Source organism: Populus nigra, chromosome 7 (assembly GCF_951802175.1).
Source record: "Populus nigra chromosome 7, ddPopNigr1.1, whole genome shotgun sequence".
Classification (NCBI taxonomy): domain Eukaryota; kingdom Viridiplantae; phylum Streptophyta; class Magnoliopsida; order Malpighiales; family Salicaceae; genus Populus; species Populus nigra.
This window is the reverse complement of record NC_084858.1, coordinates 6,381,954-6,406,542: the sequence shown is the minus strand read 5'-3', so window position 1 is coordinate 6,406,542 and position 24,589 is coordinate 6,381,954. Positions and strand designations below refer to the sequence as shown.

Here is a 24,589-nt window from a genome sequence, read left to right as displayed (position 1 = left end):
CTTTATCATTCTTCTGATTTTTAATTAGATTATTCCAGTCATATAATCTAGATCGTTGGTTTGATAAAATGATTCATGTTAGCTTAGTCTTAATTAGCATTTTTACATATTTGCCATGAATGGTTTTTTATATTTTTTTTACTCATTTTCAGTACTTAAATATTATTTTTGATTTAAAAAATAATTCAACTCCACAGTAAAATGTAGGCGCAGAGGCTAGTGTACATCTATAAATTGGGGGTAGTGATATATTTCATGAATTCATGCACCACCGAAAAAAAAAAAGAGTTTCCAAATGTATGTTAGAACCACAGCCATGTTATATTTTCTGTTTGTAAAACTTTTTTATGTCATAAAATTCTCACAGATTAATTAATTTTAACCTCAAATCATATATAATACATTTTACTCTCCTTCAAGGAGAAATTATCCCGTTTCATTACATCGGCATTTTCCTGGGGAAGTTTGCTATATAACTAATGAAATATTATATACAATTTCATTGGTGTTTTTAATTGTTTGTCAGTATATTCGTCGGTAAATATAATATATCATTGATATAATATCATCTGTAATTTTATCGATGAGTTAATAGTAATAATGATATTTGCATTAATTTTTTTAATTTTCTAAAATATACCGATAAAAGTATTTCATTGATAACCCCATTAGTAATAATATAAAATATTTTAAATTATAATATATTACAAGGCTAGATTGAGAGGTTTCCCATTTAATCGCTATGTTACTGGAAAGGGTAGGGTGATTTAGGATGTGTCTATAAAGATATCATGTACCAAATGATAATGACTTAATTTGGTGTCAAATTGATTTAATTAACTATATTATCCATAAACTAAATATATATATATATATATAAGTAAAAAGATATATAAAAAAACATTTTATCAAACATACACATTGTTAAATGGGACGTTGTGTTTTATCTATAGATTTTTTTGTTTATTAAACCGATTTATAAGTGATATAATATACGAGGTCATAAAATAATTTCCCTTTTAATAAACATTCTCGCACAAAACATCATTAGTAACTAAATCAATATAAATAAATAAATATACAAAATCATGTGAAATGTATACATTATCCGATAAAGTTTACTAGATTATTGTTTTGCACTATACTACAAGTTAGATAAATTTTTTTAACGCTGTGTAAAATATTTAGATGTTGCTAATGTTATATAAAAAAAAATTAAATTATAAGAGGATTGACTTGATATAACTTGATCGATTTGGCGGGTCTAAAATTAACCCGGATAACTAATAAAAACATAGTTTGACTCGAAATGAATATTTAATATGAGATTTTTTTTATAAATATTGAGACAACAATATATGAAATTAATTTGGGTCAACCCAGGTTGACTTTCCACTACACATGTTGGGTTATGAAACCATGATAGCCCTATTGAAAACAAAAAAAAAATACAAAGTTTAATTTTTAATAAACCCAACATTGAAGGATGAAATTAAAAAAAAATGACATGAGTCAGCTTTAGTTAACCTACTAAACTCGTGACCTAATAGAAAGAAAATTAAAACAAACTTTGAAGCCTGATTTCCAATTAACTCAGTGTTAAATATGAATTGAAAAAATATTTAATTAAAAAATAACTCGAGTCAATCTGGGTTAACTCGTCGAACTTGTGACCCAATTCATGAGATAAGAATAACCTCATAGAAAATAAACCGAAATAAATCATGAAGTATAATTCTCAATCAATTTAATATTGAAGGATATAATTGAAAAATAAAAAAGTCAATTAGAAAAAAAGAAAAAAAACTCGATTCAACCGAATTAACTCATCAAGCCTGTGATCTGGACCATGAAACTGGGATAGCCTCATAAAAAGTAAATTAAAAAACAAATATAAATCTCAGTCCTCAATAAATATAATATTGAAATATGAAACTAAAATTGAAAAAAAAAAAGGAAGGAAAAAAACACTATTCTAATGAATAGTTTTTTTGTAAGGAGGGGGTACAATAAAATCCCCTTCTCTTTTAGTTTTTGTCAATATTAGATCAGTGACCTGCGCTACGCCGTTAGCCGGTCCAATTTTTTTTAATGTACAGAATGGATGCCTTGGTGGCAATAGTATTTTTAAAAAAGGAAGAAAAATCTAATGTTTGAGTCATTAACTTGACTAGATCTAATAAAATCAAATAATCTAATAATTTAATTTAAATCATAGGCAATAATAGCAGACGAACCATATAGAAAACATTTTGCTTTAATTAACTAAAACAAATAAGCTACTGATATTATACCAAGAAGAAGAAGAAAGAAAATATTGTTGAAAATTCATTGTCACTCCACTATTGACATCATCCATCATTGGAAGAGTTTGTTGAGATCATTCAAACCTTATTGCAAAGAATTATAAAACGACATCGAAAAAAACCAGATAGGTTGCAAGAGCAATGCCCCAGAAAATAAAACTTAATAAAATAAAAGGAAATGAGCATCCACCTATATTCAATCAATTAATTCTATTTAATTATAGAATCAATTTAAAAAAAAAATTAACAAAGAAAAACAAATAAAAAGACATGACATAACTCAATTAAATAAAAAAACAAAGAATAAAACAAAGGACACAGAAAGCAAAAATAAAATAAAAACATAGCTCAATCTTTGATTAAATAAACATTAAAGGATAAAATTGAAAAATATCGAGTTAAGAAAAATGATAAAATACCAAATTAATCTCAGGTAAACCCCCTAAACTTAGGTTAATTTCCAAAACTTGTTATCTGTAAAATTCTAGACACGGGCTTAATTAAGAAGTTTGTATCTAGATTAATTAAATGTTAAATGATGAAATTGGATAAAAAAAATATCAATCTAAAAAATATTGCAAAGAATAAAAACAATAAAAAAATAAAGATGAAATCTAATAAGAAAAAATGGAGGGTGAAATCATAAAAAAATTAATTCTTAAAATTATCTCAAATTATATAAATAGCAAGTAAGAGAATAGGGAACAAATTTGACAAATCAAGAAATTGATTAAGGATGCAATTGAAATGAATTCAAATTTCATGAATTAATTCAAATAATAACTAAAAGATCAAGGACCAAATAAAAAAGCAAGATAAGTTCAGGGGCTGATATGAAAAGTTGCAGAGCAGATGCAAACATCCAGAAAGGAAAAGGAAAGAAAGAAGAAAAAAATGGTCTTCAATGCCAAAACAAAGATCTTTAATGTGCACGCGCTTACCAAAAACAATAGAGGAAATGACGCGCTGAGACATGCGCATGTATGATGCATATATGATCCATATACCATGTCTGTATAATATTTTTCGGTAGAAAACAACATCACACAACCAATGCACAATACACGTGAAACTCACGCGACCTTTCAGCGAGTGGTTATTAAAACTTTCACTAGGCATTTTATGTGGCCGTGTCTATCCCTCTCTTTTCTACTGTCTTTTAAAGTCACAACTCCCCTGGTACCAACTGCCTATGCGAAAAACCAAAGACCCCGTTTCTCCACGTCATCACCGTGACTTGTCAGATCAAATGAACAAAGTTAATTGACACGCGTGAGCCTGCATGTGGGTCAAGGCGTAACAAGGGGCTAGTTTCCCGCCATCCTTCACGGGCCCAAAGTGAAACATGTAGAGCCATAATGCCATTACAAGGCAATGGGAGGTCTTGCTTAAAAAAGGCGAGTCCCATAATCAAAATTTACCTTGTTAATTATTTTTACATTAGGATGTTTTTGTATTTTAAAAATATTTTTTATTTTGAATTAATTTTTTTAGAATTTTTAAATTATTTTGATATGTGATATTAAAAATAATTTTTAAAAAATAAAAAATATTATTTTAATATACATCTAAATAAAAAATAGTTTAAAAAATAACCTTCATCACACTTTCAAATACTTTCTTCTTTTTCATTAGACAAGTAAGTTGTGCCCTTAATTATGCATGTTCACGGAATGATCAATGAAAACAATACAACTGAAATTCTCAAATAACTGTTTTTCATATTTTATCGTAATGTCTGTTTGGGAATATGGTTGCGATTGTTTTTCAAAATATTTTTTATTCAAAAATACATTAAAATAATATTTTTTTATTTTTTTAAATTATTTTTTATATCAGTACATCAAAATATCTGAAAACACTAAAAAATATTAATTTAAAAAAAAAAAATAAAAATAAAATTAATTTTTTAAAAAAACACTTTTAAAATACAAAAACAAACATGGAGCACATCAAGCAAAATTAAACCCCCTTATTAAATAATCTTCAAAACACATTTCCGAATCAAGCTAATACAAAATAGTTGATACAAAATTTAAAACCACATGTATTATATTATTGATTTCCCGGGATTATTAATCTAAATAGCATTCACACCGTCCTATTGAATGAGATATGCATAGAAAAACATGGTGAGAAAAACATGCTCCTTTTTCCTTTTTCCTTTTTCCTTTTTCCTTAGCCATGCATGTTTCTCCTTTATAGATGCTGAGTGTACTATGATTTCTCCTTTATAGATGTTGAGTAACATCGGTCTCTTGCTTTTTTGCAATGCCAGAAAGTAGAAGTCCTTTCTTGTCAGCATGTGAAAAACAATGTGCGAAGCTCTCAGGATGAACAGAACCGGCTAACAGGCAAGACGATAAAACTGTCACAAACGACTCCCCACTTGTTATCGTGAACAAAACCTAAAGCACTAGTTAGAACAGTTGATAAAAATTATTTCAATTCTAATATTAAACTTATTCTATAAGTTTATAACATATAGTTTATATTATATTTTACATGAAACATTTTAAGTTTGAAACTTATATGAATTTTAATTATTTTATGTTATTAATTAGATGAGAGTGGTGATACTTAAAGTCATGATCACTTGATTAATAAGATTCTAATATTATATTAAAAAATCATTTTAATTTAAAATAATAAATTATTAGATGAAATTTTAATGTATAATTTATATTATTATCACTTGAATTGGAATAAGCATGCATGCTTTCGTTTTCTTTTGTCCCCTTTTGCTATACAATTGAAGAAAAAATGTATATTTACATCCAATAAAAAAATTGACATCGTCACTATTTTTAAAGGAAAAAAATCAAAATTTTTAAGAATGCGGGTTGAACCGTGTTCCCAAACATGCTCTTAATCACACCCCTTAGTCCATCTCCAAGATAAATTGCTCCAAATAAATAAATTATTATCACTCCAACTAAAAAACCTGAGGTAGAAATACTATTTGTTAAGCTGCAGTTGGTGGTTATAGTAAATAGATTTAGAGGTGTGAAGATTATTATTTTTAAGGTATTAATTATCTTTATTTTATTTAATATAAAGTTAAAGTAATATATTTTCACTATACAGTAAAGTCTTAAAACTTAAAGACATCAACTTTTATAAGTTTTTTAAAAATTTTTGTTTTGTTTTTTATAAACATAAATAGAAAATTTGTGGAGAAAAAAATAAGGAGAGAAAAAAAATTTTCTAATTGATTTATATCAATATCAAACTAATATTTATAAGGAAGAAACACTCTTTTAAACTAATGTGTACATAAGATTTAAAAGCACTTCTTAATATCAATATATCTGTAGAATTCAAAATACAATCCTTCAGACAAATTATTCAAATAACTTGGCTAGAGGTGTCATGCATAATTAATTAATTATAAAAAAAATATTTATTTTACATAATGCCAAATGTCAAGCGACGAGTGCCATGTGCCATCGTCCGTATGAGTTTCAAGGCTTTGTTTATAAATAATCTTAAGAAATCAATTAAAAAATAATCTTCTTCTCTTTCTATTTTTTTCTCTACAAACTCTCGATTTACATTTATTAGAAACAAAACAGAAATTCTTAAGAAACTTGTAGAAGTTGTTGTCTTAAGAAACTAAGTTTAAAATGAAGGACTTAAATGAGATAGATACAATTTTTGGTATCAAAATAAGAAAACACAGTGGAGGGTTTTGCTTTTTATCAATCTCATTATATTGAGAAAGTTTTAAATAAATCTAATCATTTGAATATCAAAAAAGCAAATACTTTATATGATGTTTCTTTTAAATTGATAGAAAATTTTGGTTGAACAATTGCTCAAATTGAATATGCTAGTGTAATTGGTAGTTTGATATATTTCACGCATTGTACTAGACTAGATATTGCTTTCACATAGTGAAAATTGTCTAGATACACAAGTAATTCTAGTATGGATCATTGGAAAGCAATTATAAAAGTACTTGGTTTCTTGAAAAGAACTATGAATTTTGAATTATTTTATAATAATTTTTCAATTATACTTTAAGGTTATATTGATGTTAGTTGGATAACTAGTACAAGTGATAATAAGTCAACCTTTGGATGAGTGTTTATTTTAAGAGGTTGTGTTTATTTTAGGTTTTAAAAAAACAAATATGTATAACTTATTCTACAATGAAATTTGAGTTTATAGCTCTAATAGCCACTAGTAAAAAGATAGAATGATTGAGAAATATTTTATTGGATATAAGTTATGACCACGTAGTCAAGCAATTATATCTAGGGAATTTAATAAAATTTATAATGAAAAATCTAGACATGTCAACTTGACACATGAATATATATGTCAATTAATTTTTTACAAGATAATCACCATTTTGTATATTAGATCTTACAATAATCTAATAGATCCTTTCCATAAAGGTTTCTCATGAGATTTAGTTAGAAGTATTTTTGCTAGAATGAGCTTAAAACCATTTAATTAAATTTATTAATAACAGATCAAACTCAATTTTTACAAGTACTTTTGCTAATTAGGAGTTTCGTAAGTAATAACAACTTATTAGTAATAGTGATGTATATTAATTTATGTATGAACTCTAGATTTACAAAATTAGTACTCAAATTAAATAGGAGGATGAATACCTAACACTCTTAATAAAATCTCTATGTATGAAGAAAATTTCACCTATATGAACATAAAAAGTGGTGCCGCTTTAAAAAAAGTTTGGAAAACTTTGTAAATATTCATGAATTCAAGAAGTAACATAAAACCATATTAGTGCTAAAATAATGAACGCTAGGCAATGCGAGATGGAATAAATATTAAAATGATGGAAATGCAATGTAAGAGAATGAACGTTATGCAATGCGAGATGGAATAAATATTAAAATGATGGAAATGCAATGTAAGAGAATGACACAATCCACTATGAGTTGCAATAATTACCCATAATATTTTTTTTAAAATTTTTTATTCCCAGATTAATCATTTCACATTAAGTTGACTTGGGATTGAGTTTGATATTTTATTTTGGTTGACGTATTATGGAACTCCTAGATATTGAGTTAATGCTTGATTTGGAAATATAAAATTTAATTTTATTGATTCAAACCAATTAAAAATTTAGGGATTCAATTTCAAACTAAACCAAAATATTTAACATGTTCTTTTAAATAAGTTTTGATGTAAAGTTAATGCTCGATTTAATAAAATTTAATTTTATTGGCTTAAACAAATCAAAACTTTAAGAATCCGGTTTCAAACTGAAACAAATATTTAATTTTTTTTAAAATATAATTTTTATCCAAATTTCTCAACTTTGTTTTTTGAAATCAACAAATTTATTAGTATCTAGTGACATAGAGAATTCTACGTATAAAATTTTTAGTTTATGATTTAAAAGATCTTTAATGGTAAAATGAACATTAACAATACCCACACTTTTTTCACATTGAGAAAAGCAAAATCTCTATTTTGCAATGTAGGGCGAGGAATAAACCTAGTTTGATTTCCAAGTTTGAGAATATTATGAATCTTGTTGCTTGCTAATTCTTTTTTATTTTCGAATTAGGGCTTACTTTATGGTAATTTTTGTATACCCATGTTAACTTTTTTTTTTATCTCCAAAATTTTAAACAAGCTCTCTCGTAGATGGTAAAGAAATAATTTTTTAATATTTTTAGATTAATTTGTATTAGAGAATAATATAAATTATATCTTGAAACTTTATTTAACAGTTTAAGCTATTGAATTGAGATGGTTTTTTGACATGGTATCAGAACCTTGATGATTAAGCGGTCACGAGTTCGAATCTCACCATCCCTATTTATTTGATAAAAATTAAACACAAAATAATATAGGTCTATGTAAATTTTAAGGTTGAAGATCTTTCACTTGAGGGGATGTGTTGCAGAATAATATAAATTATATTTTGAAATCTCACTTAATAATTTAATCTATTGAATTGAGATGATTTTTTGATATTTTGATTTATTAAAATTAAAAACAAATTTTTATAAATAAAAATATTTTAAAAAACTAATTGTTATCGTAAACTCACCTGCATGTATGATCGGACATCTTTTCTCATAGTTTTTTTCTAAAATTTAAATTCAAAAAATAACTTAAATAACATTCTTGTGAGCCCTCGAAACATTAATGGCGAACGTCACACGTCAAAATTATACATACATAGGCATCTCATATACATACATACATACATACATACATACATACATACATACATACATACATATATATATATATATATATATATATATATATATATATATATATATATATATATTACGCGCCGTTGCAGATTTCCCATGCATCCACAACAGAACACCCTTTCTAATTTAACCTCATCTAATACAATCTAATCTCATCTTAATCATCTAACATCCATCCATCCATCCATCCGGCCCCATCGCCGTTTTTTCTTGCTTCGGACACTACCACGTGGCAGTCATGTCAGTGGACCCCACTGCCCACGGCCTCTGGTTATAGATACATTCGATGGCTCTCTGCCCCAATATTTCCACCCCTTCACTCTCTCTCTTAATTATCCCTTCAGGTCCAGGCCAGGAGTCTCTGTCAAATTCCGGCCACCACCCTCTTTTTCTCTACGTTCATATATACCCCACCACCCCTTTCTCCCCCTTTACCTCATTCTTTTCTCCCCACTTTTCACTTCTCTATACACGTATCTTTTCAATATATTAGCTGTGCCACACTACTAAACTGTTTTTGTAGTCTCTCAAGCAGCTAGATACCCCCATTGTTAAATAATTTAGCTTTCTTTCTTTGTTTTTATAGTTTCTTGAATTGGTTTGTTGGGATACTGATGATTAATAAAGCTTTGTTATCAGCTGGTGGAGAGAACATGCTGCACTGTACAGACATGACAGTGCTTGATAGACAAAGGGCTCGTATCAAATGGCAACAAGAACAACAGCAGCATCAGGTTCAACTACCACAGCAAGAGATTAGTTATTTTAGTGAATTGAGTAGGGTGTTCCAACAAGCTGGGTTTCATGAGGGTGGGTTAAGTGAGGTGGTGACCCGGTCTGTGAAACCTGACCCGGGTTTGGTGGATAATAGGTGGCATAATGATCATGTTGTGGGGTTTGGTGTTGGGCCTCCTTATACTGATGGGTTGGGTTTTGAGTTGAATTATGGTGCCATTTCTAGGACTTCTAGCTGCCCACCGGCGGTAGCCCCTGCGGCTACGGCTACTGCTACAGTGAGAGGTGCAGAGTCTGTTGTGTCAGATAAGATTAGTTCCGGGGTTGGCAGAGAGAGTTCCAAGAAGAGAAAGTTTGATAAGGTGCAAAATAACTCAAAGCTGTGTGTGTGTGTTTATTTTTTTGTATGTGATCACTGTTTCTTTGAAACCTTGTTGAAGAATCTTGATTTTTCAGCGTAAAATTGTTTCCATTGTTTTTATTGCAATTTTGTTTAATTTGATATCAAAGCATTTTAAGCAAAGGATCTTCAAGTGATTCAATTGTTTGACTGGTTTTGTTAGAATAGTAAATGAAAGTGTTTTTTTTAATATTGTTTTTTGGGGGGTGTGATCAAAGGACACCAGGGACAAAAGGATCAAAGGACGTGCGGAGGAAGGGGAGTCAAACACCTCAGAGAAAAATAACAACAACAGCAGTAGCAGCAATAACAACAGCAACAAAAACAATAACAGTAACAAAGACAATTCTGCCGAGACTTCGAAGGACAATTCCAAAGTAACTGAGGTTCAAAAGCCAGATTACATTCATGTCCGGGCACGTCGCGGTCAAGCTACCGACAGCCACAGCTTAGCTGAAAGAGTGAGTTGGAATTTTAGTACTTTCTTTTTCCCTCTGCTCTGCGGATTTCACTTAGAAATCCTGCCTAATATATTCATGTGTGTTGTGCAGGTGAGGAGAGAAAAAATCAGTGAAAGAATGAAGTATCTGCAAGATTTGGTACCAGGGTGCAATAATATCACAGGAAAGGCAGGCATGCTTGATGAAATCATTAACTATGTTCAATCTCTTCAGAGACAAGTAGAGGTAATTAGTGACTTTGGTGATTTTGTAATATTAATATTCTTATCTATTGTTCTTCCAAAACATAACATTTACCTGTCCCAATTTCTTGAACAGTTCTTGTCGATGAAACTAGCTGCTGTAAATCCAAGGCTTGACTTCAACATTGACAACTTATTTGCCAAAGAGGTAAGTAAATCGTTTCACAAGGTGGATCTTTATCACCCAAAGTAAAATTTCATGTGTTTGTTAGTTGTTTATTTTGTTACTCATGAACTCCTTTTTGTTTCAATCAACAGGCTTTTCCTGCTTGTTCAACCAATTTCCCCGCAATTGGGATGTCACCGGATATGACTAACGCTGCATGCCTTCAATTTAATCCAGCACAACAACAATTAGTTTCATGCTGTGGATTGGATATGGGGATAAATCCTCCTGATATGGGGCTTAGAAGGACCACTAGTACTCCTGTATCTATTCCCGAAACATTTCTTGACTCATCCTGCTTCACTGTAATGCGTTGTTCACTTTTTTTTTTCTGTCCATTTATCTCTGTTTTCATATAATTTACTTTCCTCTAATCTTATCTTTACTTATCTTGCAGCAAATCCAGGCCCCACCAACTTGGGATGCTGATCTACCAAATCTTTACAATGTAGCATTTGATCAAGGGAGACAACCAACCTTCCCAGTTCAGCCATTTTCAGGTAAGACAGAATTATCGTGTGTTTTTTATCTTCACTTTATTGATCTGATAAATCCTGAAGGCTAAAAACAAAGCAAAGCAAAGTGGTTTTAACTACCAATGATGGAGAGCATAGTGAACCCCCAAAAGTTATTGTCTTTGCTTTGGGACGAAAATGAGTCGTTGTGATAGAGATGGAGAAAGTTGGTCACTGGAAACTTCCTATCTATTCTCCCAAATGATCGAAACCACCGATTCTTTTCAATGACTATTGAGTTTCTCACAATTCTTTTTTTATAAAGAAGAACCAATCAAAGGTGCGAAGCATTTTGACTGTTGTAACAAAAATGAGCCCCCAGGTAAAAATTTGACGAAGTCTATAGTTCTTAACAACAAAATAACCTTCATAATTATGATTGTTTATCATGTTGGAATTTAATCTGCTAGGAGGAAAGAGCAACCATTAGATAATGAGGGTGGCTTTTGCTGTTCCTAAATTCCCTTGCCTCCCATTTTAATCACACACTGCGATGACTCATGTTCTGGTAAGATTAACAATGGATTCTAAAAGTTGTCATATTTAACTTTTGCAGGTTCTGTTGAAGCTAGCAATCTGAAGATGGAGATGTGAATCAGAATATCAATTTATACAATTCGCGAAGACTTTATTCCACATTGCCTTTGTTCCCGATTCTTTTACTACTCTTAGTACATAGCGTATATAGTTTGTATGTATACTTTCCACATAGTATGAATAAAATCGATACCTATTAACATCAAGGTTTCTTTTTCTCGCAATGTAAATATAGCAACCACACCATAATGATTTTCTATTACACAAAAATGGTCGATAGCGATGGAGGGGGACCAAAGAATTAGGGTTGAAGGCAAGTTTAAGCAGTGGTAGGGCAATGGAACTTAAAATGAATGAAGGGAAGGAAACCAAAGGTCCTGCTTCACAAAGTATCTCGAAATGTGTGGCCTTTTCATGGACTAATTTCCCCTTTCATAGCATTTTTTTCCGAAGAGGAAAAGCGCAGAAGAAGTAAAACAAACCACAAGTGTGATTAACATGCAAGAACGGCCACGAGTATATTGTAATTTCCATCAAAACTTGTCCTTGTTAGTCCAATGGCACAAGCTGTCCCTCTGTTGGATGAACCAGAGTGACAAGTTTAAATAAAACCAGAGGACATGAGCCTGCTGGTGGACCTTCTCAGCTCCCTTTAGAGCAGAATTGTATATGGATTGATTGAGACTTTGATAATTGGGCAATAAATTGACGATAAGACGCAAGAATCCGTTAGAATGGTTTCCATGTCCTAACATACAGCCATATTGTATTTATGTTTGCTCATTATGGCTCTCCTTAAATATCTCGGATGAGTTTAATTTTGCCTATATGCAAAAGTCCCGTCTGCATTAAAGACAGTGGTATTCTCAGACCACCTTGTATTCGAGACTAGGTCCACCGCTTTCATTCTTTTCTAAGGCATGTCATTCATCCCACGACTATGGGTTTTATGGGAATTTCATTTCTCATAATAGGACATGAGGTTTGATTTTGAACCCTCATGACAGAGGAGGAAGCATTTCTTGGAAACTATGAGGACACCCCCCTCATATTAGCTCATCTAGATTACTAAAAACTCCCTTTAATCTTCAATTCCTAACCATTTGACAGGTTTCTTCTTTCAAGGCAACAGAAAGGCCAATAATCAGCCTGAAAATGACCCTAATTAAGTTCCTTCCTTAAACGTGTTTTTGTAGATCTCTGATAAAATGATACAAAAGAAGAAATTTCTGTGTTTGTTTTTTCGTTTAGAAAGCAAAAGAGGGTGACATATGTGCCGCTACCAAAGCTGTAACGGCTCCAGTACTTTACTAAGTCCATGCATAACTACAAGAGGTTGTTCTAAAAGCTCTACGTACCCAATACCAGTATAGACAATTCCAGAGAAGATGACAAGAATGCCATGCAGATACAGAAGTCCATTAACTACTCGTTTCAGTGAACAGAGAAAAGGACCAGGTAAAAACTTAAGCATTCGGTTTTCTTCAAGAGAATCTGTTGTTTTCTACTGTTTTAGAAAACAAACCAAAACCATCTTTATGACAAGGTATCTCTTGGCCACCAGATTGGTGCAATAGCCCAGAAGATTTTCATTTGGAGACTTGCAATGTAGTATGCTCAAATTGGCTTATCGTCTCGTTTCTTCTCTTGGTAAGAAGTTACAATCTTGACATCATTTTAATGGTTTAGGTGGCCAAAATGTGAAATAGCAAGCTTGAACTTTCACATGCAGTTGTTTGCTCTGCGCCTATGTGAAGAGTTTATTTCTTGAATGCACATTATCAACAGACATACCTCCTAATAGTCAAATCTTAATTAATAAGAAAGGAGCCTTTCAGAGTTGGTTTGGGCAATACGCAGGGGACCACTAGAGACTGCTTACACCTTCACGGCACCTCTTGTTCTTCGATTATCAAGAGCCTCAGGCTGCCTTCATTTTCAAGCCATATAGAATAGTGAAATTGGTGGGCCTGGCCTCATCCGAAGGCAAGATCTCTTTGATTCTCTTTGTTTTCTATGGATGGTGAAAGATGATATAGCCTTTTTCTCTTTCTTGGACCCATTTTTGCTTTCTTCGAAGTTTTTTTCTCATCATAATCTTTGAAGTTTCTCTCCACCTTTCACATAGTGCAATTCCAAGGTATATAAAGCTAGAACCCACAAAGATTCTTTTGGCAGTGTGTGTGTATTTTAGTTCGTCACTAAAGATATTGTTTCGAGCTAGTATTCTCCCAAGTTTATGCCCTTACATTGTAACCAGAATCCTGAAAATAGCCCAGACAAATCTAATATTTGATTCTTTGGACAAAGCAACATGATATATTTGGTCTATGCAAGCGTGATCAGCGCTCGAATTTGAATGGAATATATAATGGTGGGAAATCTATCTTTGTTAAATATTTTAGGCCCAAGGCAAACAAGACCACAAAATTAGTAAAACAATAACCTGAAGAAGTCCTATCCATCCAAGTCTGCAGTGTAGGAATCATAATTACGATTGCAATCGCCATTCCTGAGACAAACCAAGTTTTGTGTAGAATCTGAAACTTGGGAAAAGGTAAAGCTTGCTATTTTGAACAACAGGCCAAGTTGCTAAAAAATGGGAAGACTAACAATGACGATCCTTGTAAAGCACAATTGTTGGCATGAAGTAGTTTCTGCAGCCAGTTAATCAAATACCACAATTTTGCAACAGCAGGTTAGTTGAATAAACCTAGCACGGACACAACACTTAGAAAAGGATGAAGAACAAAAGATTTCCTGCTTCAAGCTATCAATCGACACTACAACTCGATCGGCTTGCATTCCCACCCCAGAAACTCATGTATGCTAACGAGGAGTATTGTAAATAATAGTAAACTTACTAATTGCATATCTGATAATATGTTTTTCCATCACATGACTTGCAATTTCTTGACTGCTGTTGCTATTTCCACTACATCAACGGTGCGCTCTCGGCTTCGGAAAAAGGCAAACCATATTTAAGTCTCCAACGTTTGAAATCCGATGCAAGAGAAATGAAAGAATAAACCAAGTTAGATCATAATACCTTTTCCAGGAACGATTATGACAGGCACTTTACAGTTGTGCAAGCAATACTCCCCCACACTACCCTGCAGCACACTGCATGATACAGCAATGACACAGTCAGACAGATGGAAAAGAAAAGGAGAGAGAGAGAGAGAGAGAACATCAAATAGGGATAATATTAACACTAGTATAGAACCTTTGGATTAAGCCTCTGCCTCTAGTGCCCATGACCACAGCTGCTGGCTTTAACCTGTTTGCTTCCCGGCAGATTACTTTACCTGGATCCCCTTCTACAATACGAGCCACAGTTTTGACCTGGTTGTGCATAAACGATACAGATTTTGCTAATGAGATCATAAATAAACACAATGCACTACACTAAAACTAGATTTATTAACAAGAGAATAAACTAACACAAAAAAACAGCAACAGAGAGCATCCACACTGGGCAAGGGTGAATCCTCAATACAATTTCACAAAAGCTGAGATTAGTGCCAAACTCCACAGCAATACCAAATCAGAAATACAGGCAAGAAGCTACTGAATTTTGTTAAAAATAAAGGGATGATTTTTTCCAATTCTCTTTTATTTATAGAGCTGAGTTCTCTTCTAATTAAGGCTAGATCCATCGAACATACGGATTATGACTTTGTTTGTATCTGATGTGTCCCATTTTTTTAATAATGAATTATTCATTAATCAAGGAAAAAGAATAGGATACAATCCCTACTTTTTATACATCAACATTAAATATATGATCCGGGTATCTTCTGTAATGTAGCATCAATGTCTATTAGTTTTAGAAGTAAAAGAAAGAAACCACCCTTTATTTATGAACTCTATGTCTTGCGATTTTCTCTGTCATTTCTGATGAGGTGCAGGAAATTAAATTCTAAATCTTTTACATTCAAATTATAGAAAAAATTTAATCAATCTGCGAAATACTGACCATTGCCACCTGCAGTGCCTCAACTGCAAGCTTCTCCAGGAGTCCCTCCGTCGTATCATAAACAAGGACATTTTTCATATCTACAAGAACCCAACATTTTAATCCAAAATGAAATGCACCCATACAAACTACTTACATAGGCACAATCGAATTCTGATGACAGGATAATTTTTGTTAATTACATATATACCTAGGATGGCATGAACAAGATGAATGGTGTCAGCCAGGCGGCAAAGATGGATCAAGGCCCAATCAAATGCATGTTTGCTGTTAGGCCCATGATCAATGGCTACCACAATGTCTCTGCCTCTCCTCCTTTCACCTGTTTCTCTATCGAGTTCTGGTTTCGGTACCACAGGAATAAATGAAGGTAACGTAACTTCTTTCCAGTTGTACTCTTCATCCTCTTCAAGGGTTTCTAACGCTTTCAACGTATGTTTTTCTCTCCTTACAAGATTTTTAGAATTCATTAATGTGATTGTTCAAAACCCAACAAAAGAATCAAACAAAAGTTTTAGTTCTGATCTTAGATTGGTTTTTGATTCTTTTGACAGCTGAGCTCTTTCGCGTCAAAGTTGGAATTTTTCCTTGTATGCATTATGCACGTGTAGAAACTAACTAAAAGTGGATCTTGGAAAATCACAATGTTCAGCTTTGCAACCATGAGCTATTTTAGGTCTTGTTGACCAAAAATAGTCCAGTGATATTTGAGATCTGCCAACCTCTTCTTATATTTCAATAAATTGAATTGATTGTTTAAAATAACATCAGAGTTTTATTGACCAAACAATATACTTGTATAAATTTCAAGTTCAAACGGCTTTTATTTAAAAAAATCTGTCAAAAAATAATATAAATCATATCTTAAAATCTCACTTAATAATTTAAACTTTTAAATTGAGATAAAACTTTGACAAAATATCAAAATCTTGATAATCAAATAATCACAAGTTTGAATTTTAACACCCTCATTTTTTCTTCTAGTTAAAATTAATTAGTACAAGTTTCAAACCCACAAAAAACTCACTTGAAAATATACATTAAAAAATAATATATTAAGTTATTAGATTAAGATATATCTTCATATTCAACTCCTCCTTTTCCAACTCTGAGAGACCTGTTTGTCGAATCAGTTGTTTGTTTCCGACAGAAGGATTATTTCTTAACAAATCAGATCATTAGACATTACTTAAATTATTAGATTAAAATAATTGTTTAACTTTCTGGATGGACTTCTTATCCCAGCTCTGTTAAGCCTATTTATCGAATCAGCTGTTACTTCGCAGCTCAAGAGTTATTTCTTAACCAAGCAAGCAAGGATCCATTATAGCAAATATCAAGACTACTGGGATTCCCAGCAATCAACAAGATAATTTAGATCCAAATGATATCGTTCCATGAAATATTCTGCATTACGAAAGCATAATTTGGAAGCCTTGCCGCTTCCGAAGCACTTTTCAAACAGGTTAAACATAGAAAATTTGTGATTTCTTGCACTATTTTTCAAATTTTGACTGCCTGAATAATTGAGACATGCATGTTGTAAGAGCAACCTTGAAATTTTACATTAGACATTCAACTGCTTCCATCAGGCAGAAACAGAAAAATTCTACAAAATTAGCAGAATGGAGCAGCCCTCTGATTTCTGCTCTGTTATGCATCGAATCAAAGAAATAAGAAGAGTGAACGCTATAGCTAACTTCAACAATAATCATTCAAATGTGTAGTAATTATACATATAATACACATCCTTACTACATATTAAACACCACAAATAATTACCACCATACATGACCTGTTACATATTGACAATCAACTTCCTCAAAACCTTACTATCCGGCACAACCAATCAATCAATTGAACAAAATTCGTGACCCGCTATATCAACGATTCATCTCCATCTTCTGGAAATCAATAATAAATAAATGAACTTGATAAAAATTCCATGACAGTTCTAACTAAACAAAAGGTTTTAATTTTGAAAGCAGTACCTTTCCCAGGAACGATTATAACAGGTGCTGCTTTACAATGGTGGAAGCAATATTCACTCACGCTACCCTGAAGTACACTGCAGAAAAAAGAAAGGGATGAGAACCGAGAGAGGGAGACGAAGAGGAGTAAGAGAAAGAAAAGGAATTACCTTTGAACTAGGCTTCTGCCTCTGGTACTCATCACTACAGCTGCAGGCTTTAACCTTTCTGCTTCATTGCAAATTACCTTTCCAGCATCCCCTTGCACAATCCGAGCCACAGTCCTAACCTAATTAAAAACAAGAAATAAAAATAAATCGTGGGAAAACATCAATTTCTGTGGAGATTTTTGTTGTCCCTTGATCAATAGTTGAAGAACTTAGAGCTACATAATGTAAGTTAAAATAATTAGATACTCTGCATATCACTACAAGAGCATGAATTAGAGTAAGATTACAAGTACAAGAATCATAACATCTTAGCTCATGAATCCAAAGCAAGTGGTTTAATAGTCAAGGGAGAGCAATTAATAACAGAGATCATATATTAGGTGAAACTTATGCAGAAATAGATCTGTTGTGAACCTAATCAAATTGTACTTGATCATGCAAAATCAAGATAATTAACAGTTGAAAAACAAAACATTGTCTTTAAAACGCTTATTATTCTAATTTTTCAATCAAGATTTACTCTCGTGAACAATAGCAATGGAGAAAAATACTTTCTTATATATATATATATATATATAACAGAATGGTAGGTCACTAACCATGGCAACCTGCAAAGCCTCTACGGCAAGCTTCTCCATGAGCTGCTGGCTTGTCTCATAAACAACAGTATTCTGCACACCTAAAATAACCCATCAAAGAAATCAAGCCAAAATTCCAAACCTCAACTATGCAGAACATACAAACATGATATCCACAACATATATACTCGAAACAGCATGGACAAGATGGAGGGTGTCAGCTAGTCTGCAAAGGTGAATCAAAGCCCAGTCAAAAGCGTGCTTGCTATTAGGTCCATGATCAATAGCTATAAGTATGTCTCTGCCTCTCCTTCTCTCCCCCGTCTCCCTTTCTAGCCCTGGTTCGGGTATTACTGGAATCAATGAAGGCAACTTTACTTCTCTCCAGTTGTACTCTTCATCTTCTTGCAGTGTGTCCATCGTTTTCTTTCTCTGTATATTTTGTGGTGTTTTCTCTGTATCTTTCTCTGGTTCGGTTTCTAAAAGCAAAAGCTGGTGGATTTTGACGAAGCAAAGGCTGTTTTCGCTTTACCTTCTCAATTGTGTCCACGTATTTTTTTCTATAGAAAAAACCTACATTTAGTCCCTACCGTATTATATCATTATAAGATAAGTCCCAAACCTTTTGATTTAATTCAATTTACTCCAAACATAGCCTACATGGCACAGTGTCACCTCCATCCATCCATCCCCTCTTAATGATATAGTTAAGAGATTCTATCTAATTTTCATATGTCCATTACCATCTTCATTCAAGGCAAGGATGAGTAAAAAAACTGATAAATTAATTAAATCAAAAAAATAAAAAAAATAATTGAAAAAACTAAATAAAAAAATCGAATTAATCGATTAAAAAATCACAAACAAATTTCAGTTTGGTTCGGTTTCAGTTTCCAAAGTCTGAAATCAATTGAACCGAGCCAAACCAAATCGGTTCAACCAGGCCAACACTTAAAAAAACAAGTATAAATAGGATGTTTTTAACCCTAAACCTAAAGTAGCATTCTTAAACACAAAACTAGTCGCCGCTCTCTGCATCTCTCCCCTCCCTTTGCTTTCGCTCTCTGCATATCTCAATTCTCTCATTCTCTGGATCTTAACCAGCAAGCCCTCTCCCCCCACACCGGCACACACACAAACACCTATTTGATAAACTTCACAGACTCCTCCTTGGCCTTTCTTCTTCATCGAAGTTGACACACTAAATTCTCAACTCAAACGAGCTATGACTCACTCGTAGGGAGATTCTTCAGTTGCTATTGAAGCTTTAATGCTACAATAAAAAAAAAAGGCAGTCATTTACATGCAAAAGGTTGTGCCATGGCTGATGTACAGATTCTTGATAAGGATTGGGTTGCTGAAAGCAAACCCCTGTTTTGGCTTGTATAGAAATTGCATCATTTTCTAGATTTCCAAGCTAGCGAACCGAACCTATCGGTTTGGAAGGGAAAAAAATCAAACTGAATCAAACCGAAATTAATCAGTTTAAACTGGTTTTTGGTTCAATTCGGTTCAAAAACTTCAAAAAAATAAATTTCAGTATGATAATTTATTTTGGTCTAAAACCAAATTGAAAATGCCCAGCCCTAATTCAAGGTGTAAAGTAGACACCAATTTGTAATAAGAGATATTTTTAACATAAAATTATAATAGTTTTTCTATAAATAAAAAGATTTATTATGATTTGGGGTTAAAATTACGTGTTAGGATAAATTAGAGTTTATTCTGATATTTAGATGAATAAACTTAACGAATATTTGCAAGTTGAAATCTTTATAACTGCTATTACATTGATGGATGGAGGCGGGGGGGGGGGGGGGGGGGGGGGGATGTTGATTACATGTGAGGGTGAAATTGAAAAAATCAAAAGTTTAGTACTCAATTGATATTAGATGCTAAGTTGAGTTTTCCACCCTCTATGTTTGCGTGTCTGAAGCACAATGCTACTTTTCTTCTTTCTTATATTGTGGGCTTCTTGATGGGCCCATCTTCTTTTCAACTTCTTGATGAATCCATTTTCACTTGAAACCTGTATTCGGCTCCAAGGTAGAAGCTAATTTCATGCCAATTTCTTTTTCACCTTCCGCGTACAAGAGCGAGCCGGCAGATACGAAAGAAGGTTTTGAAGCAAAATTTCAAATTGAGCTTTTTAAAAAATATATTTTTTTTAATTTTTCTTGCTTTTTGAGATACAATTGGCTAATCAAAATTTAAAAATCGAGCTTTATTAAAAAAATTATTTCTATAGATAATATAATTAATTTAATTACTGCTTTTCAAAGCAGTAAAAAAAATCATTTCTATAATTCAAGTGTGATTGTGATAGATTGAGTGATTTTTAATTAGAAACGTGTTTTAATAATGTATTTTTTATTTTTTTAAAATTATGTTTGATGTTAATATATTAAAATTATTTAAAAATAAATTAAAATTAAAAATCTTTTTTAGATAATTTTTAAAAATAATTAATTAATTTTAGTTTCAAAAAACTCCAACTGTTGCAATTGTTAGAGGTATTGTACAATAACTTAGAACTATTAAATTAAAATAAAATAAAATTTAATATTTTTTTAAATATTTTTACAACGTTAAAACAAACCACTTTTATTCGATAATTTTTAAAAATAATTAATTAATTTTAATTTCAAACAACCCTAACTGTTGCAATTGTTAGAGGTACTGTACAATAACTTAGAACTATACGCCCATCCCATTATGAATTGCTCATACGATAACATAGAACTTCTGTCTTTAAGGAATTCTACAATTACCACTCAAGATAACATCTTATCTGGTCAGTCAATCCCCTTCCTTGTGGGCATTTCTACATTTCCTGTAACATGAACACACCCACTGATAAATAGATGCAACGATTATCCCATCTGTGAAGACACTAAGCATCCACATGATGAAGGATTCTAACTCCAAAATCAAGCAAAAAGCAAGATAGATCCAGCCCAGTCAGGTATTGACCGTGAGATTTTTGTTTTTGTTTCAAAAAAAAGCAACACAGGAAAATACTTCTTACCAAGCAAAATATAAAGAAGAAAAATCAGGAAAGAAAGAGAAGGTGCTCAGACAGTGAAGAATGGATTAGAGGGTTTTTCCTCATGGTTAAATCAGATTAACGAGATTATAGTCTCATCATCACAGCACCTTCTCCCTTTCGAAATAGAGAGATTTGTATAAACGTGAAACAAAAGAGATCAAAATGAAAGAATAAACTCATGATTTTGCAGCGAGGGGCGGAGAGACTTCCATGACATCTTCCACAGCAACGCATATAGGGTTTAGGGTTTGCATACCCTGATTTTAATGGGATAGTGGACATCAGATAATTACTGGGATGCCCTTTTCAGCTCCCTAGTAGATATCTGACCAGGAGTGGCGCAGTGAACCCATTTAACAATAATCTTGGGCCTGACTTAAATATAGCCCATAAATGTGGGCCGAGAAAAAAACAATAATCTCGGGCCTGACTAAAATCCATTGTATGTTGCTTCTTCTTTTTTCCTTTTTTTCCCCTCTTTATTACAATTTACTAGTGTTTTAAGACCCGGCCCTGCGGGTCGACCCGGGACTCGGCCGACCCGGGCCTGTGGCCAGGCCGGGTCTAAACAAAAAAAAGGCTGGGAATTGGCCCGGCCAGAGCCAGTCGACCTGGGACCCGACTGGCCCAGTCAAACCCGGCTGAGACCTGGGTTTATTTTTTTTATATTCTCATGCCCGAAACAACAAGAGTAGAGAGACGAATCACGAATGCATTGCAGAGCAGAGAAGTGAGAAAAAGACCTAATTAATTTCAAGAATTTGTCAAACCCATTTCACTCTCAGTCGCGAAAAAGAGCAGATGAGCAGAAGAATCTTGAATCCTTGATCACCGTTTCAATTCTGAGCATAAGGTTAGATGAGTTTTTAATTATTTCTTTCTTCTTTCGCCTTTCGCTATCCTCTGTTTCATCTTCTTCCCTCTGTTGAAATTGCAGGAGAGTATAACAATGGCATCGATTCTTCCCTTTGTTCAGTCTGTTGACCCATCGGTTCTTCCCTCTGTTCCCTCTGTTGACCCATTGGTTCTTCCCACCGATTGACCCATCGGTTCTTCCCACGGGTATGTATCTCTGCTCTTTTATTTTTCTGTTTGATTGACCCATCGAGAATACATGTTCTTCCCACCGTATTATGATCCTTTGTTATTTGCCGGGTTTTTTAGTTCATTTTCAACAGTACTATCATGGATTAAGACTGGCTTTTCTAGATATTGAGGTGGGAGGAACTGATCTCTTATATAAGAATGTAAAGAAGGGAATCAATGATAAGAATCTAAAACAATGAAAAATTCTAAAGTAGAACTTCAAAAATATTTCTAAAAAAATCAGCAGCTCGTAACTGATAGTAGGGGACTTCTATTCATGCCGGTAGACTGGAATCGATGTGTCAACTTCATTGATTGTTGATATAACAGGTAGTGCAATGCTAGGGGGAAACTATGATCGTTGGTTTACAAGTATATTTAACCTTTTTAAACCATAGAACCGCAATTTGGGGTTTAAGCCATGAGAAAGAATTTAGCAATGCATTACGTACCTTGTCCTATTGCCATGTCAAGTAAGGTTTATAGAACTTGAGTTGACTTGAGAAGAAATTTTGCGAACTATATGAACGTGTTGCTTTGATATTGTAATTTATCCAGAATGGAATACTTGCCTTTCAGAGCTTCTATGACTGACCAGCAAAAATTAAAGGCCTCTAATTTTCATGATATGCGATGGCCTATCATCCAAATAGATTATTACAAATTCAGACATTAAGGATTTATGTGCTTGAAGCATGCTCTATCAAACACAATTAATAATTTGGCAATGGCCTGTTTTTCTTGCACAGAGACTTTTCTTTAATATTTGATGCTTTTCAGTTAAATATGTGTCTAACAATTTGTGTATGCTCTTAAAATGATTGACATTTCTGCCTTGTTCCTCCGTGATATGAAAAAAAAATCTTATGAATTCCCCACTGAAAGATTTTATTTTGGTAGTAGCATGAAATCAGAATTTTGTTATAGAAATGAATTGAAACTTTAATTATGGTAGTAATTAGTAATCTTGTTGAAAGAATTTTCTAGTGATATCTTATAAATTATGTCAGGTCCTTAAAATGTCTTCACATGATAGTAGTACTCCAAGTAGTGATCCTTCAACGTCCACTGCAATCTAAGATGGTGTCTTCATAGGATGTGAGAGAAATTGGAGTATGTTTGAACATATTCATTCCAAGAAAAGAAATAGACTGGAGCACCAAAGGCTTAATGACCTTGTTTACGTCCACTGTAATCTAAGATTGAAACAAAAGTATTTTTCTTTTCTCTAATTCCTTAAATATTATTTTATCTTGTTTAGTAGCATTATTAATACTTATATTGTGTTTACCTTCACTTTTAATATATAGGAATTATTAGAAATGATAAAATTATGATCCAATTAATGTTGAGATAATTTTTGACATTGAAAATTGGGTAGTCGAAGATGACCCATCAATTTTGACAACAGAAGAAGTAGAGAGTTTTCACCAAGCTCTATCAACTATGACCATACAAAATACTTTAGTTGATGGTAATTAATGATTTATTATTTAGTGATAAATATTATTTAAAATAAAGTTTTGTTTAACACATAATATTTATTTCTTAATTGTGTTTGAAATGTAGATGTCATAAATGTTAATGATATTGAAGATGATTGTGACGATGAAATTTCAAAGGAGCATGCTGATGATTTATTAGGTGTTAATGAGATTGGCTCCATTCCATCGACTTTTGATCCAAATTTTTCTTCCATGGACATAGAAGAACTTAATGTGTTAATTCAATATAAGTGAATGGGTTGTTGATTTAGAATTTATGTTGTTGGATGTTTTGTTTTGTTTTAAATTTTTTATAATTTATGTTGTTGGATGTTTTGTTTTAAATATTTTAGAATTTATGTGGTTGGATGTTTTGTTTTAAATATTTTATAATTTATATTTGGTTTTTGTTTTGGATATTGAATTAAATTTATGTTGTTGGTTTATATTTTATAATTTATGTAATAATTGCATTATAATTAGTTATGTTTTTTTTTTATAAGTTTTTTTTGGGTTAACCCGGGTCAATATATCTAACCCATAACCTGATTACTTGATCAAATGAATAACCAGATCGAAATTCAAAACTATACAATTTACAACTAACAAGTATCGCTTTGGCTAAACAAAGTCGTCTCTGACACCAAAGGTGTTTGTTGCTTGAAGGAATGAAGAAAAAATTCAAGGAACAAAACC

The 24,589-nt window shown here is 32.3% G+C and overlaps 3 protein-coding genes and 1 non-coding gene across 7 annotated transcripts; 1 reads left to right on the top strand and 3 right to left on the bottom strand.

Annotated features, from left to right (window-relative positions):
* The first annotated feature begins 8,823 nt into the window (after positions 1-8,823).
* LOC133698503 (transcription factor bHLH63-like) lies at positions 8,824-11,783 on the top strand. 2 transcript variants are annotated; one of them, XM_062121450.1, is made up of 7 exons: positions 8,824-9,618; positions 9,875-10,117; positions 10,208-10,342; positions 10,436-10,507; positions 10,618-10,830; positions 10,923-11,025; positions 11,597-11,783. In XM_062121450.1, exons 1-7 carry the CDS (start codon positions 9,136-9,138, stop codon positions 11,632-11,634), a joined length of 1,287 nt encoding a protein of 428 aa, XP_061977434.1. In that variant the 5' UTR covers positions 8,824-9,135; the 3' UTR covers positions 11,635-11,783. The 2 variants fall into 2 exon arrangements, with proteins under 2 accessions (XP_061977434.1, XP_061977433.1); XM_062121449.1 differs by having other exon boundaries at positions 10,923-11,676.
* A 1,377-nt stretch (positions 11,784-13,160) lies between these two features.
* Positions 13,161-16,174, bottom strand: LOC133698259 (universal stress protein A-like protein). 2 transcript variants are annotated; one of them, XR_009843049.1, is made up of 5 exons: positions 15,557-16,174; positions 14,804-14,922; positions 14,627-14,700; positions 14,442-14,535; positions 13,161-14,234 (listed from the first exon to the last, which is right to left on the bottom strand). XR_009843049.1 is itself a non-coding variant. In XM_062121130.1 (4 exons), the coding sequence occupies exons 1-4, from the start codon at positions 15,677-15,679 to the stop codon at positions 14,513-14,515; spliced, it is 339 nt and encodes a 112-aa protein (XP_061977114.1). In that variant the 5' UTR covers positions 15,680-16,174; the 3' UTR covers positions 13,161-14,512. The 2 variants fall into 2 exon arrangements, 1 of the variants encoding a protein (XP_061977114.1); XM_062121130.1 differs by having other exon boundaries at positions 13,161-14,535.
* A 1,072-nt stretch (positions 16,175-17,246) lies between these two features.
* On the bottom strand, positions 17,247-18,799 carry LOC133698788 (universal stress protein PHOS34). Of its 2 annotated transcripts, none has more exons than XM_062121854.1 (5): positions 18,463-18,799; positions 18,296-18,375; positions 17,697-17,815; positions 17,548-17,624; positions 17,247-17,457 (listed from the first exon to the last, which is right to left on the bottom strand). In XM_062121854.1, exons 1-5 carry the CDS (start codon positions 18,692-18,694, stop codon positions 17,435-17,437), a joined length of 531 nt encoding a protein of 176 aa, XP_061977838.1. In that variant the 5' UTR covers positions 18,695-18,799; the 3' UTR covers positions 17,247-17,434. The 2 variants fall into 2 exon arrangements, with proteins under 2 accessions (XP_061977838.1, XP_061977837.1); XM_062121853.1 differs by having other exon boundaries at positions 17,247-17,460; positions 18,463-18,798.
* A 2,547-nt stretch (positions 18,800-21,346) lies between these two features.
* Positions 21,347-21,429, bottom strand: LOC133700280 (small nucleolar RNA U30). The gene has a single exon (XR_009843377.1). It is a non-coding gene; the product is annotated as a small nucleolar RNA U30 (small nucleolar RNA).
* Between the last annotated feature and the right edge of the window lie 3,160 nt (positions 21,430-24,589).